This window comes from Bos indicus, chromosome 22, assembly GCF_029378745.1.
Source record: "Bos indicus isolate NIAB-ARS_2022 breed Sahiwal x Tharparkar chromosome 22, NIAB-ARS_B.indTharparkar_mat_pri_1.0, whole genome shotgun sequence".
In the NCBI taxonomy this organism is placed as follows: domain Eukaryota; kingdom Metazoa; phylum Chordata; class Mammalia; order Artiodactyla; family Bovidae; genus Bos; species Bos indicus.
Genome location: NC_091781.1, coordinates 7,073,279 through 7,090,079, shown reverse-complemented (window position 1 = coordinate 7,090,079; position 16,801 = coordinate 7,073,279). Strand labels below are relative to the sequence as shown.

Genomic DNA, 16,801 nt, shown 5'->3' with positions numbered 1-16,801 from the left:
TTCTTTTAATATCCTAGAAATAAAGCTATGGAAGCACATTTGCAACTCTGCTAAGAAACACAGTTAACTTACTGAAAAATCCATTTTTTCGGATGTAAAAAAAAATCCATTTTTTACAGTAAGCTCAGCTTACTGTAAAGCGTTCTTCTCTGAAAGTATTAAGAAGTCTATAGCTTTTGCTAAGCCACAGTATCAACAGTAACTAAAAGAATTTCATTCACATAGGTACTATTATCCTAAATGAATATTCAAGGCAAAAAAAAAAAAAACCCAGGATGAATAAACGTGAAGATAAAAAATGTAAGTTACACTGATTTTGCTAGGTTGGGCTGGAAACGTAAACTTCTGTTTGGTTTTCTACTTAACGGGCAGCTCATTTAAAATGACTCTAGCTAAAGACTTGACACTAATAGATCATTTGAATGTTAAACAACCGCTCCACAAAGCAATCTTAAAATAAACCCTTGTCAAATAGAAATGAGGTCTGAATGGCCAACCGCAAATGACCTGACATTAGATACAGGGTTTTGAGTTATGTTTACAAATTACAATACATATGTATATCATGAAGTGCACTCCGGTTATAATTTCAGTCTGGGAAGAATGTGACCGTCCTAGCAACACAGTTTTCTAATAACTCTGAAATTCTCTGACTAGAAATGCCCCTCTGGTAAAACCACAGGCGGGCAAATTCAGAAGCAGCCTGTTTCCTCCTCACTGCCTCACTCCGGGTTGCTAGAACCTTAGAAAATTGTCCACTAAAGGAAAAGTAGCCCTGCAACCCCTGACAACGCAGAATAGTAGACTGGCACAAGGAAACTGAGATTGATGGCCTGAGCTGTGATGATAAGGACTAGAAGACTGCCTAGTGTGGGTCCTTGCTTTATGAAACTGAGATCCAAAGTGACTAAATATATTCTCTAGCTTGGAGTATATGACTAGGGTCAGGACTAACAGTCAACGCCGTGGACTCCCCATTCATGGTTCTTCCCAAACTATCACACTGCTTGTCAGTTCACAAGACTGCCCTAAAAATAAAGTATAAAGAATGGATTACATTATGATTTTTCTAGTGCATACATAACTATGCACGCACATGCAACCTATCTTTTTATCATTTATTATTGTTCTTTTTACTTTTTGGCTGTGTTGTGTGGCATGAGGGATCTTAGTTCCCCGACCAGGGATAGAACCTGCGGTCCCTGCATTGGGAGCATGGAGCCTTAACTACTGGACTGCCAGGGAAGTCCCATAATCTGCCTTTTTAAACAGGAAGAAAACAGAATTTAATTGAAACGTTACAAGTTTAAATTTTGTTACTGAGCACCTAATTTAAAATCCGAACCCTGTTCATAGAAGAGAGTACTTAAGAGCAGCAAGCAGTGTCATTACCAAAGGGATTTTCCTGACAAGCCTACAGTCACCCTCATGTCTCCAACAGCTGTCTTCACTAACAAGGCCATCCCATGGCAACAACGCAGGGGGAGTCCTCTGTGATGGAAGACTCCAGGGCCCAAAGGAGGGAGGCACTGGCTGGTTATCTCCTATTTTCAGGAGCACTTCAGCTCTGTGTGGTGAGATTAGGGTGACTTAATTTCCTCTTTTGGTTTATTTATAGTTTTATTTTTGAATGGCAATAAACATTCATTCATCACTCAGATATGCACTGCTTATGAAGAAAAAGAATGACTTTTAAAGGCCGGGGTCTTGGGCTTCCCTGGTGGTCTAGTGGTTAAAAATCTGCCTTGCAATGCAGGGGACACTGGTTTGATCCCTTGCCTGGAAGATCCCACATGCCACGGGGCAACTAAGCCCATGTGCCACAACCACGGAAGCCTGCGTACCCTGGAGCTCGCGCTCTGCAACAAGAAAAGTCCTCCCACCACAGCTAGAGCAGAGCCCCTGCTCGCCGCAGCTAGAGAAAGCTCGTGCGCAGCAACGAAGACCCAGAGCAGTCAAGAATAAATAAATAAAAAATAAAAATAAAGGCGTAGGTCTCCAGAGGCCCTAGGTCATCATCAACTCACGGTCACTTGAATGACAGTCACACAACTGAATATTCGTTTCCGTCTGTGACTCTTGCCAAAGGCCAGGGCAAAACACAAGCTCCTTAAAAGCAGAAGCTTGCCTCTTTTGTTTCCTACACAAAGGCTGGAGCAATTTCTCAGTGTCTGCATAGGTGTTTAACAGGCCAGCACTGAAAGATTCAGCTTTCAGCACCGCAGATCTACTTCTCTGGCACCCAGACGCCCACCTGCCCAGGTGGCAGGCCACCTTGCTGAGGAAGCCGACTCCTCTCTGGCTCCCAGACGTAGGCTCCAGGCCAGAGTCTAGGACAGGGCTCGCCTCAGGCAGGCTTGCTGGGAAAAGCCTGCCCTGGCCTCTCCTGACAGTAGGGGGGCTATTACTGCTCTAGCCCACTGTCAAGCCCACTTTGGGTCCAGAAATCAGTCATGTAAGATTTGCAGCAGGATTCTGCTTCCTGAACTATAATTGTGTACGAGGTGAAAACTGGTTTTCCTCAGTTTTTACCTTTTTCCCCACGAGACACCATGTCAAATTAGAACAGGGTGAAAGATTCTACTATTAAAGCAAGCTCCCTATTAAAAAATACTTGAATACGTGAACACAAAACTCTCTGCTCAAGAGTCATCACATTCAAGTACGTTTCCTTGCATGAAACTAAAACTAACATTCATACTCTTCTTCTCGGATGGAGTGCCTTCTCATCCACCCTAAGGCATCTCTTACCACCCTCTCGCTCAACCTCTATTTCCTCTTGGGAAACAACATTCCACGCTGCATAATTCCTGCAAACTGGTCACACCAGAAACACGCTTGGCTCTGGAGAAATCGCTTCACTTCTGATAGCTGCTACTTAAAATACTGACCCCCCCCGCCGCCCCAACCTGCCCCACCACTTCCTCGAGTCACTGTCCAATCTGCTTGACCAACCGCTCAGTGGATCTGACAGGTCATCAGACCGGAAGAACTATACCTCAGGGGAAGGGACATGCTTGCTTCACCCGCCCTGCTGCGCACCCCTCCCCCGTGGGGGATCCCATACAACCCTGCCCGCCCCTCCACACGCTGGAGGAGCTGGCTCTAGAGCCACAGAATGCCAACCCCTGGTAAAGAACAGAACAAAAAAGAACAAAGAAAGGAGAGAAACAGGGAAATTTTTTTCCTTAAAAGACCAAACTACAGCAACAAGCCATTTAAGACTGAGCATTAAATGTGTCAAGCCTATATTCTGTGGGTAAAACGAATCTAAACCAAGTGCCTGAAACAGGAAAGTCAATGCAGCCACTCAGTCGTGTCCGACTCTTTGTGACCCCACTGACTGCAGCACGCCAGGCCTCCCTATCCATCACCAACTCCCGGAGTTCACTCAGACTCATGTCCATCGAGGCGGTGATGCCATCCAGCCATCTCATCCTCTGTCATCCCCTTTTCCTCCCGCTTTCAATCTTTCCCAGCATCAGGGTCTTTTCAAATGAGTCAGTTCTTCGCATCAGGTGGCCAAAATATTGGGAGTTTCAGCTTCAGCATCAGTCCTTCCAATGAATATTCAAGACATCTCCTTCAGAATGGACTGGTTGGATCTCCTTGCAGTCCAAGGGACTCTCAAGAGTCTTCTCCAACACCACAGTTCAAAAGCATCAATTCTTTGGCACTAAGCTTTCTTTACAGTCCAACTCTCACATCCATCCGTGACTACTGGAAAAACCATAGCTTTGACTAGATGGACCGTTGCTGGCAAACAGCTCAACCCATATCAAGAGAGGCTACACTGGGGGTAAGCCCAGTCAGTCACCATTTGTCAAAGGTAAATAAATTCACAAAGTGACCTCATGACACACGTTATTTGAAAAATTGGCTCAAAACATCCTATAAAGAATTTCTTCTAACAAATTAAATATGGTACTGGATTTAAAATTTTTTAAATGTACATTTCAAACTGTTTCCATTTATCTACAGAAATCTAGAAAATGTTCAACTTGTCAACTCCAGCTCTTAAAATTTAAAGCTTTATGTCTTCTGTAAACACTTCGCTTTCTAATAACTGCTCTGTTACTAAGAGCCTTACTGATAAACACACCCCAAATCCAATACCGAGAGAGGACCAGCTCAAAAAAGCTGAGAAAGTTTTCCTCTTCAACCAAATCTAGCATCTCAAGGAATCCAGTCCTACCCCAGGCAGCAAGTAAAATGCAACCATCACAGACACAGCATCTTACACACGGGCAGGACCGTAAGATCATGCAATCTAACTTGACAGAAGAGGAAAGAAAGGCCCAAACGGGTTAAACGATTCGTCCAATGCCAGCAGGAGCCCTGTGGGGTTTCTCCAGAGTGGGAGACCACTGAAGAATTATCCCAACCCTGGCTTGTGATTAATCCAATCACCATTCATCTAAATGGGGTCCCGGGACTCAGATGTGAATCGTGCTGTGTGAAGACAAGCTGCTGATAAGATGAAGGATGGATCCCACAGGCAGGTTCCCTTTTCTGGAAGAGTTTCCTAGATGAACATGTTTCCGTAGGATCAGACCCGGTTAAGAGAGTGAATCGGGGCTGAGCTCCTAACAAGAGCAATATGAGAGTCAGGAGATTATTAGTCAAGATACTGTTTTAGGTATGTCTCTCCAACTACAATAGAAGTACTTGGCTAAGACCAAAAGAAATAGGATTCCTTAAGTACACTAAAACTGCCTGTGATATTTATGTTATCCACCATTTGTTTGGCTCATCCTCTTTTATAAACACTGGGCCATGGGAGGTCCCTTTTAAGTGAATGGGAAATGATTCACTGGGTGTCACATCAGAAGTCTATAAGAACCAATTAAGGTTCCATAATTTATACTTGTGGAATAACTGGGCCGAGTTAAATTTGGTCCGAACATTTCCTTTTATCCATTTTGAGCCTCTTACTAAAAAAAAAAAGAAAAGAAAGAAAGAAATATTGAAATTAACTGTGTCACCAAAAAAAAAAAAAGACTAATTTGAAATTTCGTTTTTATTTTGTATGCTCTGATTTTCTCATACAGACACTTCCCATATTGGCCCCAACATTATTTCTTGCCCTTTTCCAGTTCAGTTATACTCTTTTCCAGGTTCTAGAGAAGCCTCTAATTTATCTTTAGAAATTAAAAGTTGGCTACTATCACAATCTCAGAATGAATAACAAAGATGTCCTGTAATATGCAACATATAAGACTTTGTACATACCCATGACAGTTATTAAAATATCATGCAACAATGAAATGTTAATGTGACTAACCTTGTGGACTTCTTTTTTTACTATTAATAAGATGTGCTTAGTGCTCAGTCATGTCCGACTCTTTGCGACCCTATGGACCTTAGCCCACCAGGCTCCTCTGTCCATGGGATTCTCCAGGCAAGAATACTGGAGTGGGTTGCCATGCTCTCCTCCAGGGGAGCTTCCCAACCCAGGGATCAAACCCAGGTCTACCACACTGCAGGCGGATTCTTTACTGTCTGAGCTACCAGGGAAGCCCATTAATAAGATACTTCTATGCAAAAGGATTAATATGTTGAGCCCTTACCTCATATACAAAAATTAACTGAAAATGGATCAAAGACCTAAATGTAGTGCTGAATAAAATTATTTAACTCTTAGATGAAAACATAGGGGTAAATCTCATGACCTTGGATTTGGCAGAGGCTTCTTCGATATGACACGAGAAGTATAGTCAATAAAAGAATAAAACATAAATTGAACTTTGTCAAAATCAAAAATATTTGAGATTCAAAAACACCTGCAAAAAACCTGAAAAGACAACAGGCAGAATTAGAGAAAATATTTACAAGTCATATATCTGATAAGGACCCTGGGCCTAGAATATATAAGTAACTCTTACAACTCAACAATAAAAAAGACAACTAACCCCTCTATAAAACAGCAAAGGATTTCAATAAACATTTCTCTAAAGAAAAAGATACAAGTGTCCAATAAGCACGTGAAAAGATGCTCAATATCACTAGGTTTCAGGGAAAGATGGTAACAATAACCCGGTGTACGAGACAGCAAAAGAGACACTGATGTATAGAACAGTCTTATGGACTCTGTGGGAGAGGGAGAGGGTGGGAAGATTTGGGAGAATGGCATTGAAACATGTAAAATATCATGTAAGAAACGAGTTGCCAGTCCAGGTTCGATGCACGATACTGGATGCTTGGGGCTACTGCACTGGGATGACCCAGAGGGATGGTATGGGGAGGCAGGAGGGAGGAGGGTTCAGGATGGGGAACACATGTATACCTGTGGCGGATTCATTTTGATATTTGGCAAAACTAATACAATTATGTAAAGTTTAAAAATAAAATAAAATTAGGAAAAAGAGCTTCCAGAGGTCAGGAAAAAAAAAAAGCCATAGTGAGATACCACTTCATACCCACTACAATGTATCCATATAATAAAAAAGATGAATAACAAGTGTTGGTGTGGATGTGAAGAAATTGCAACTCGCATACACTGCTGGACTTGCCTGGTGGCTCACATGATAAAGCATCTGTCTACAATGCAGGAGACCCAGGTTCGATCCCTGAGTCGGGAAGATCCTCTGGAGAAGGAAATGGCAATCCACTCCAGTACTATTGCCTGGAAAATCCCATGGACAGAAGAACTTGGTAGGCTACAGTCCATGGGGTCACAAAGAGTCAGATATGACTGAGCAACTTCACTTCACTTCACTTCATACACTGCTGGTGGGATTGTTAATGGTGCAGCCACTTTACAAAACAGTCTGGTAATTCCTTAAACAATTAAATAGTTACCATGGGGCCCAGCAATTCCACTTCTAGGTAGAAAAATAAACAGCATGTCTACACAAAGACTTGTACATGAATGTATAGAGCAGCATTATTCCTAGTAGCCTAAAGATGCAAACAATCCAAAATGAATTGAATAAACTAAATGTGGTATATCCATACAATGGAATATTATTCAGAAATAAAAATGAATGAAATACTGACATAGGCTACAACTTGAATGAACCTTGAAAACATTGTAAGTGAAAGAAGCTAGTCATAAAACCCACATATTACATAATCCCATTCACAGGAAAGTGCAAAACAGGTAATCTAGAGAGACAAAAAGTGGATTGATTAAGGCTGGGGAGTAGACTGAAGAGAAAGGGGTTACAGCCAAAGGGTGCAGGGTCCTGAAACTGACCGCGGTGATGACTGCACAGTGCTGTGAATAAACGAACAGTCCCGGGATGGTACACTTTACACGGGTGAATCGTATGGTATGTGGATTGTATCTCAGTACAGCTCTTTTAAAAATATGTGATCAGTTATTTTGTTGTTTTGTTGCTAAGTCCTGTCTGACTCTTTGCAACCCCATGGACTGTAGCCTCCCAGGATCCCCCATCCATGGGATTCTCCAGGCAAGAATAGTGGAGTGGGTTGCCATTTCCTTCTCCAGAGGATCTTCCTGACCCAGGGATTGAACCCTCAACTCCTGCAGGCAGATTCGTTACTGCTAAGCCAATTATCAGTGATGGTCAATAAATTTTGACTTAAAAAAAAGTCAACCCTTATATTAGGTGTGTATAGTGTAAGAAGTCAACCCTTATATTAGGTGTGTATAGTGTGTAAGAAAATCATTATCTCCCAAATGCACATGGCAACATTAATATTTAAATCAAAGCATATGGCCAAAATATCAACCCTGTACATGTTTTTGCACTGTAAGAGTCATTTGGGAGTTAGGCCTTTTGAAGACGAAATTTTCTGATGAGATACTAGGCTAAATTTTGTGCCATGTGAGAAAACTGGCATAGAACAGTATCACACACTGGTAAAAACCACGTGTCAAAAAATACAAACACTTCAAATGGTTCTAAAACCTTAGAGGCAGCACTGTCCAAGAGGAATGTAATCGGGGCCATTATTTTCCAGTAGACACATTAAAAAAAAAAACAGTGGAATTAATTTCCATATTTTAAAATTAACCCAATATATCTAACATGTCATTTCAACATAATCAATACACAACATTACTAACATATATTACAGGTTTAGATGTCCTAAAATGGGTGTGTATCATACATCTGTGTGTGCCTTTCACCAGCCACGTCCCATGTGCTCAGGGCCCAGTGATGAGTGATTGTGATTTTAGATACTGAGGCTTTAGCGTCTAAGGAATACACGTAAAATACAAGGAGAGTTTTTTTGTTGCTCTTAAAACACCAAGTTTTCCACATGTCACCCTATGAGTGATATGTCAGAGAAACTGACCATTCATGAATCATTACTGGTTAATTGTATTCCCCCAAAGAATATACTTAGAGTTATATGAATTTTGAAAATTTTCAAAATTTCTTAAAACTATTTAAAGTTAGGTATGATTTTTATATCATCTTAAAATACATCATCTTAAATGTACAGTTTGGTAAGTTTGAACATATACATGTAAACCGCCAGTCCAATTAAGACACAGAATATTTCTTTCACCCCAGAAAGATTCCTTCCAGTCAATTCCCCAAGCACTGTTCCCATTTCTATGAACATAAGTTAGGACAGCTTCTGCCTGTCGTACAAATGGTATAAATAGAATCATACGTATGTACCTTACACTGAGTAAAGAAGAAACAAAATGTTTTGAGATTTGCATCATGCTGACTAGTGCAGCAGCAGCTTGTTCTTTTTACAGCTGAGCAGTATTCCAATATACAGAGTGGCCTGTAATTTATTTTATTTCTTAAAATTAAAAAAATTTAATTTGGCTTCACTCGATCTTACCTGGGGCATGTGGGATCTTTAGTTTCAGCATACAGGACCTAGTTCCCTGACCAGGGAATCAAACTCAGGCCCCTTGAGTTGGAAGCGTGGCGTCTTAGCCACTGAACCACCAGGGAAGTCCCTATTTATGTTAGAAAGAATTTTTGGTTGCACTGAGTGACTGGCATGTGGGATCTGTTTCCCCGACCAGGCCTCTTGCAATGGGAGCTTGGAGTCCTAACAACGGGACAACTAGGGAATTCCTAGCCAACAATTTAGTTAAGCCAATCTCCCACTGATACATGCCTAGGTTATTTCTACTTTTTGTCTATCAAAAGTAAAACTGCTTTAAAATTCTTACGTGGACAAATTTTCATTTCTCTCAGACAAAAACTGAGAAATAGAATCACCTTTCATTTCAATAATGTAAGTCAGAGCACTTATTTAACTCAAGACTGGAGTGAGAGTGAGTATGCGTGTCTGCGCACGTGTTTTCTTAACCGCATGAAACCAATGGCTTTGCTTTGGGTGGTTCAGGAAATAAAGGAATATTCTTACAGTGTCATTATATGCATGCCTTCTTGACCCAATGTATCAGTATCTCTAAATTCATCTGAGCCTCATGATTAAACCATTAATTTCTGAGACTTCTTCCTGCTTGGGGGACAAATTTCTGTTTTAATTTTGAGAATATTTTTTTCTGAAAGCTACCTTGATTTTAATACAGAATCTCACAATTGCTTCCGGTATCCTATGCCTTCTGAAAACATACCTGTAACTTGGTTAGAATGATTTTTTTGGGGAACCATCTTCATTCATGTACAAAAAAAAAAAAAAAAGGAAACTAGTCAAGAAGCTCTGTCTGAATCCATACAGTAAGAAGTGGTCATTAGAACCGTCATGATAATTTACTGCGTATTAGTTATGCTGGAAAAGAGGAAGTGAGGTTTTGCATTGGTGTCTTGGGTATTAGAGCATAGAGGGGTCAAATATAACAGTCCATAAAAACTAAACTATGCACTCCTCATACACGTTTCCAATCGTATAAATGAATTCAGGTTAGAAACAGATAAAATCTCTGACAATTCTAGGATCTCAAAGGAGAACCAATGTGCTCAGGCTCCTCCTTTCTGCAGAAGACAGCTGGCTCCTGCCACAGAACTGCCCTCTAACACACCCAACTATGCTGGGAGCTTTTATAGCTTTGAAAATTACGACACAAATCTTTTATGACTCCTTCCCCCACACCATTTGTCTCCACATTATGGTTACTACTGTCCTGCCCAGCGGTTCTTTTTAGAAATCTACCCTAAGGCTCCTTCCATCTTGTTCCATTTCCCTTCTCCCATCTGCTCCATAAGAAAAAAAGGTTAGTATGTATCAGCAAACCCATCTTACCTCACTTTATGATGATGGAATTCCCTGTGGAGACCCTCTGTCCCTTTCCACAAAAATAGGGAAGTAATTTTTTTTTTCTCTCTGAAAACCACCAATCCTCCTGCTAGAATGTGTGGAAAGCAAACAGTTGTCAAAGGCACAACACTCTCTGAGAGGATGAATGCCACCCTGCACATACCCTTCTGTTTTATAGTGCCACTTACAGAAGGTAAATTTAAATTACACAACTCGGTAGCTGTTCAACCAGTGTGGAAGCAGAAACATCTTAAATTACATGCACACATAAAGCAATCCTAAGATCAGCACTCATTCAAATAAACTTGAAAAATTAAATCCAACTCAAATATTGCTGCAAATATTCATCATAAAGGATTCCCCTTAAATGTGTACAATGATAAATCACCGCAGCATTATTTATAACAGCAAAAACTGACAACACTGTAACTATAAATCAACATTAAATAGTCATATCCATATAATGCAATTGTATGCACCCACTGGAGAAGGCAATGGCACCCCACTCCAGGACTCTTGCCTGGAAAATCCCATGGACGGAGGAGCCTGGTAGGCTGCAGACCATGGGGTCGAGAAGAGTCGGACACGACTGAGCGACTTCACTTTCACTTTTCCCTTTCATGCATTAGTGAAGGAAATGGCAATCCACTCCAGTGTTCTTGCCTGGAAATCCCAGGGACGGAGGAGCCTGGTGGGCCGCCGTCTATGGGGTCGCACAGAGTCAGACACGACTGAAGCGACTTAGCAGCAGCAGCATGCACCCATTAGTGAAAGTGAAAGTAAAGTCGCTCAGTCGTGTCCGACTCTTTGCAACCCCAAGGACTGTAGCCTACCAGGCTCCTCCACCCATGGGGTTTTCTAGGCAAAAGTACTGGAGTAGGTTGCCATATCCTTCTCCAGAGGATCTTCCTGACCCAGGGATTGAACCCAGGTCTCCCGCATTGTAGGCAGACGCTTTACTGTCTGAGCCACCAGGGAAGTCTAATGCACCCATTAGAAAGAATGAAACCGAGCTCTATACTGATACAAACTATCTCTACAGACACATTGTAATGCGAAAAGTAAGGTACAGAGCAGTGTGGAAGGCTATGGCTGTAGTGTAAAAATCCATATATATATATGCTGGGATGGTAATGAGAAATCTCACTGGAAGGACACAGAGGAAGCTGGTCAGCTGCCGCCCAACAGGAGGGAAAGCAGCCCGAGACTGGCTAAGATTCACTTTACACTGCAGGGCCTCTACGGTACTTGGACTCTTCACCCTACAGAGTAACCTACTAACGACAGAGGAGCCCTGAGGTGCACGTGAAGTGTGGTGGCCCCACAGACAGAGACGTCTGTAGCAAACAGTAGGCGTCCTGGGGGAAACTGTGCATTTCTGGGGCAAATTTAAAGCGTTTTCCCAAATGTAGCCTTGGCTGAAATTTACAATCCATCCCTTTACATCAGCTCACTTTATACCAAACCTAGATTAGCTTTACTTAATTTGCTTTGTTTTTTCACATTTCCACTCAGGACAAAAATCCAACATAGTGAGTTTATTTTAGCTATATGGTTGGAATTTGATTTTTTTTTTATTTCATTTTATTTCACTCCATAGCTATATTCTTTTGTATATTTTGTCATTGTTTCGCCAGTTATTTGTCATAGTATTTTTTATTTTCTTGCTATCTTCTGACTCATATAGGAAATAAGAATTCAAGAAAATTTAAATAAAACCTTGGGGAAAAAAATTTAATTATCTTTAAGTTAAAAACAAAAACGCTGCTTTTAAAACCTTAAATGACCAACTTATTTCTAACTAAATTTGAGAGTTTAGATTTTCCTCATATAATCAGAAGATTAATGCTTTCTTCCCAAAAATAAGATACAGTGGGAATTTACACATATATATAACCCAGGAAAGAGAGGTTATATTACTGCAAAGTGGGAATTTGACAGAATAAAGAGATAAAAAGCTGTTGTCTGGACTTCCTTGGTGGTTCAGTGATTACGAATCCGCCTGCTAAGGCAGGGAATGTGGGTTCGACCCCTGGTCTGGGTGACTAAGTCTGTCCGCCACAACTACTGAGCCTGTGCTCCACAAGAGAAGCCCAGACGCCACAACTAGCCTGTAGTCTCTGCTCGCTGCAACCAGGGAAGGCCCACGGGCAGCGACAAAGCCCCGGCGCAGACAAAAAAAAAAGCTGTTGCTGTGTTGAACAGGGTGCCTGGAGCCCTGAGCTCGCTGACAACGATGCCATGCCATCAACACACTGATCTGATGATACACGACCAGAAAAGGGCACATGGCCAGTCTTTCCTCCAAAGAGATTCATTAAGATTAATGGAGTAACTTCATGTTTTAAAAGTTGGAAGAAACAGATATTCCAGTAACAAAATAAAAATCATCAGTTATCCCACCACTATGAAGGTTCTGACACAGATCCCTCCAGACTTTTATCATGCAGACACATATATACATTATTTTATAAAAATGTAACTGTAAACTATTTAGACACAAATCTTAGCATTTTATAGCTCTGTCCAAAGCTTTATTTGGAAAGGTAAATGAAACTAATCAAATATATTATGAGAAATTACATGAAACATGGAGAGAGCCTTACATTATTAAGCTTATATAAAATAAATTCTAGATAAAACAAAAATTTAGATTGGTGGTTGTGACAGTGTAACAAAAAGTGCTAGAAAAATGTGGCTAAATTATTCTTTAAATCTTGGAGGCAAGAAGGCCTTTCTAAACACCGCACAAAATGGGGGAACAAAGTAAAGAACATTGATAAATATGATACTTAATACATGAAACTGTTTTATAACTAAATATCAGAAACAGTGTTATAAGACAAATGATAAAGATCAATTTCCTTAATAAAACAGTAAATCCTACCAACAGGAGGTTCACAGTAAAAGTAATATAGGTGATCAATAAACTTTGGCATCAGATTGAGCACCTTGGATTGAAAGAAATGTAAAATTATAATGTGAAGTCATTCCCCACTTATTAGGGTGATCAAATTATCACAAGAAGAAAGGACACGCCCCAAATCCCACCACCTGGTAACTAGCCTACTAAGTAATGCCGTTTTCTCCTAAGTGTTTGCCATCTGCTACTGAGAGCAGTGCCTTTTCTTTTACCTCTGATTCCCCTGCAGCTAGCACAGATCAGCACTAATGCTTGTTGGAAAGAATGTGATTAAATGAAATGCTTTCCAAAACTTTACAATGCTACTGGCAATACAGAAACGTCTCAACTGTACTCTTGTCACTTTTTGCAACTTAGTAGGTGAAAACATAAGCAATGATGGCTCTTTCTTTCCATTTTAATTTGCAGTCCTATTATTGAAATCATTCTTAAGAGATGCTGAACCATTAACCCTATTTCCAAAACATGAAAAGACAATGGTCAAAAACATCCCAAATTTGTTGAAAGATAAATTTATAGACTTAAGAAAGTCAGCTAACACCAAGGGAGGTTAAAACCAAAGAAAAGCCCACTTAGATCCATCATAGTGTAACTGCTGAACGAAACACAGACAATCCACGGGGACAGGAAAATGGCACCTGTAACACAGCGGCTGAAGTCAGACACCGGCGGCTAGAGACGATGCGGTGCCGTCTCGGAAAAGCCGACTGAAAACAGAACAAGACCTAAAACACTTTTATGCAATGAAAACATCCTCCAAGAATGAAGAGGAAATGAAGACAACTTTAGATTTAAAAAGGAAAACAAAACAACATAAAACCTTAGGAAAAACTGATGGGAGATCTTCAGATTGAAGGGAAATGATTTTCTATAAAAATGAGAATCATCAGGAAATGGTACTCATGTAGTCAGACATAAAAGACTGCTCTGTTTCTTTTAACATATACATGACTGTTCAAAGCAAATATAATGGGGTTTGTAAATCTACATAGGCAATAACATAACTTACCCAAACTGATAGAGATAGACAGAGAAAATCTGAATAGCACTTAACTACCGAAGAACTTCAATTCACTATTCAACCTTTCCCACAAAGACCCTAGCCCAGATGGTTTTACTGGTGAATTCTATCAATCATCTGAGGAAGGAACAACACCTAGATTAGATAAACTCTTTCAGAAAACAGAGGAAGTACTTTCCAACTCATTCATATGTTCAGCATAACCCTGAAACTAACACCTAAACAAGACATCTACAGGAATGAAGGGCATGGACCACCTTTCCTTGTGAGCATGGGAGCAAACACTCCTCACAAAAAGACTCAATCCAACAGTTTATTAAAAAGGTAGTAAATACATCCTGCCTAGTAGGCTTAAATCACAAGACTGAAAGGTTGGTTTAATATCTGACACTTAATCAATGCAATTCATAATATTAACAAAATAAAGGACCAATGCAATGCTAATTTTGTTTAGATACTCACTTTAAGTTTTCTAACTCCTGTTTTCTCAATGGGGAAGAAGGTGGAGCTGGAATGCATTTGTCTCCATCGTGGCTTTTACTGCTAAAATAAAGATAGAGTCCTAATTATGAAGAGCACAAATAATCAAATATATTGATAAAGTTTCATCTCCCTATCCCCACTCTCATGCAATTTTTTAATGAAAAAAGTGTAAAAGAATCAAACTGAAAAATACTTGGTAATGCAGTATCACTAACATGTTAAAGCTGTAGCACAGGGACTTTTCTAGTGGTCCAGTGGTTAAGACTCTGTGTTTCCAATGCAGGGGACACAGGTTCGATCCCTGGTTGGGGAACTGGGATCCCACATGCTCCACGGTGCAGCCAAGAAATTAAAAAAAAAAAAAGCTATACCATGTATTAGCTTCTTTTCCCTACCGCTCTAAAAAATCTGTAACAGAAAACAATATCTCTACTATACAAAGGAAACCATTCCAGTATTTTTACAAATTTCTCATTCTTCTAGTTGTCTTTTACCAACTACAGTAACGCATAACCCCTTGATTGAGGGAAAAAAATTCCAAAATTTTTATTTCAAATTTTCTATAATAAACATTATATTTTTAGCATCTTAGAAAAGATGCTGAGATGGAAGACTCGAGTTTAAAGGTGCCATATGTAAAAAAGAGCTCTTTACATATAATAGTGTTTGTTTTATTAGGAGATAGAATTCTCCCAATTTCTGTGCACTCGGTGCTTAGTCAGTCAGTCATGTCTGACTCTTTGCAACCCCATGGACTGTAGCCCGCCATGCTTCTGTCTCCATGGAATTTTCCAGGCAAGAATACCGGAGTGGGTAGCCATTCCCTACTCCAGAGGATCTTCCCAATCCAGGGATTGACCCTGTGTTGATTCTTTACCACTGAGTCACCTGGGAAGACCCCCAATTTCTATAGATTGGCATAATATTTCCTTTAATGTAGAAAATCAGAAATATACAGAAATATCCTGAAGGTCAGTGGTTAACTTTAGTATGTTAAGAGAAAAGGCAGAAAATAATAAGAAAAGAGAAGTTTTAGGGATTTAAGTATTTATTTTAGTAAAGGTTTTTTTTTAAAAAAGCCATCTCTGACAGCAACAGATTTCTTGCAATGATTCCTCATGGCAGTGAAAAGCTTACTTTCTACTTTTCTTTTTCAAGATTCTCTCCTCATTTGGCCTTCACCTTTTTTTTCTCTTGTAGAGAAAGAAAAAAATATATATATTTGTATATACATTTGGCCATGCTGCGTGGCTTGTGGGATCTTAGTTCCCCAACCATGGACTAAACCCAGGCCTCTACAGTGAAAGCGTGGAATCCACTAGGCCGCCAGGGAATTTCCCAGAAATACTTATACATTCATACTTCCTATCACTCAAAACAGAAAACTTTGGAAATTCTGGCTGCAGATTTTAGGAACTCATCTACTGGACAAAGCTGACTAACGAAGCCCCGCAGACCTGGCCGAGGGAGGTCGAAGCGGTCGGGATACCTGCAAGCATCGCTGCTCTCACCGCTCTCCGCGTTGCCGCCTAACTGATTACTGTTTTTAGATCCATTTTCCTGCTTCGGATCTTGCTGGTCTTCAGGTAACAGCAGCAAGGCATTTCGGAGACAAATGGCTGCAAACTCCATACTGGCTACAGGAATGGCTGAAGACTGTCCATCACTGAAAAGAACAAACCCAAGTCAGCTAACAAAACGACAACCATAAATAAGACTTCCCTATTATCAGAAATAAAACCAGTGTAACTAAATAATAAAGGCTTTGCCCTCGGACAGGCAGAAATGGTAATACAAGCAGTTATGAGAGAATGCTAGAGTCCAAGGCCTAAATATCATAGAGGAGTACCTTGGGGACATCATGGGTTCGGTTCCAGACCACCACAATAAAGACAGTATCACAATAAAATAAGTCACACAAAAATTTTTTGGTTTCCCACTGGATATACAAGGAATGCCTACACTATGCTGTGGTCTATTAAGTTTGCAACAACATGATGTCTAAAAAAAATAGCCAATGTACATATCTTAAGAAATATTAATTGTTAAATGTTAACTATCACGACCCTTTAGCGAGTCAAAATCTTCTTGCAAAAGTACCATCAATGATCACTGATCACCATATCAAATAATGACGAAAAAGTCTGAGGAAGTGTAAATAATGACGAAAAAGTCTGAGAATGTGCCAAGAATTACCAAAATGTGACACA

The 16,801-nt window shown here is 40.2% G+C and overlaps 1 protein-coding gene across 3 annotated transcripts in view; it reads right to left on the bottom strand.

The window, feature by feature from the left end:
• CNOT10 (CCR4-NOT transcription complex subunit 10) overlaps positions 1 to 16,801 on the bottom strand; it is a 58,488-nt gene that overhangs the window by 8,651 nt on the left and 33,036 nt on the right. For 2 of the 3 annotated variants that reach the window (XM_019984947.2, XM_070777310.1), the window contains exons 12-13: positions 16,081 to 16,257; positions 14,571 to 14,651 (exon numbers count right to left, since the gene is read on the bottom strand). In XM_019984947.2, the coding sequence (XP_019840506.1) occupies positions 14,571 to 14,651; positions 16,081 to 16,257 (258 nt within the window). The remainder of the gene's footprint in view (positions 1 to 14,570; positions 14,652 to 16,080; positions 16,258 to 16,801) is intronic. The other variant, XM_070777312.1, reaches the window with a different exon arrangement.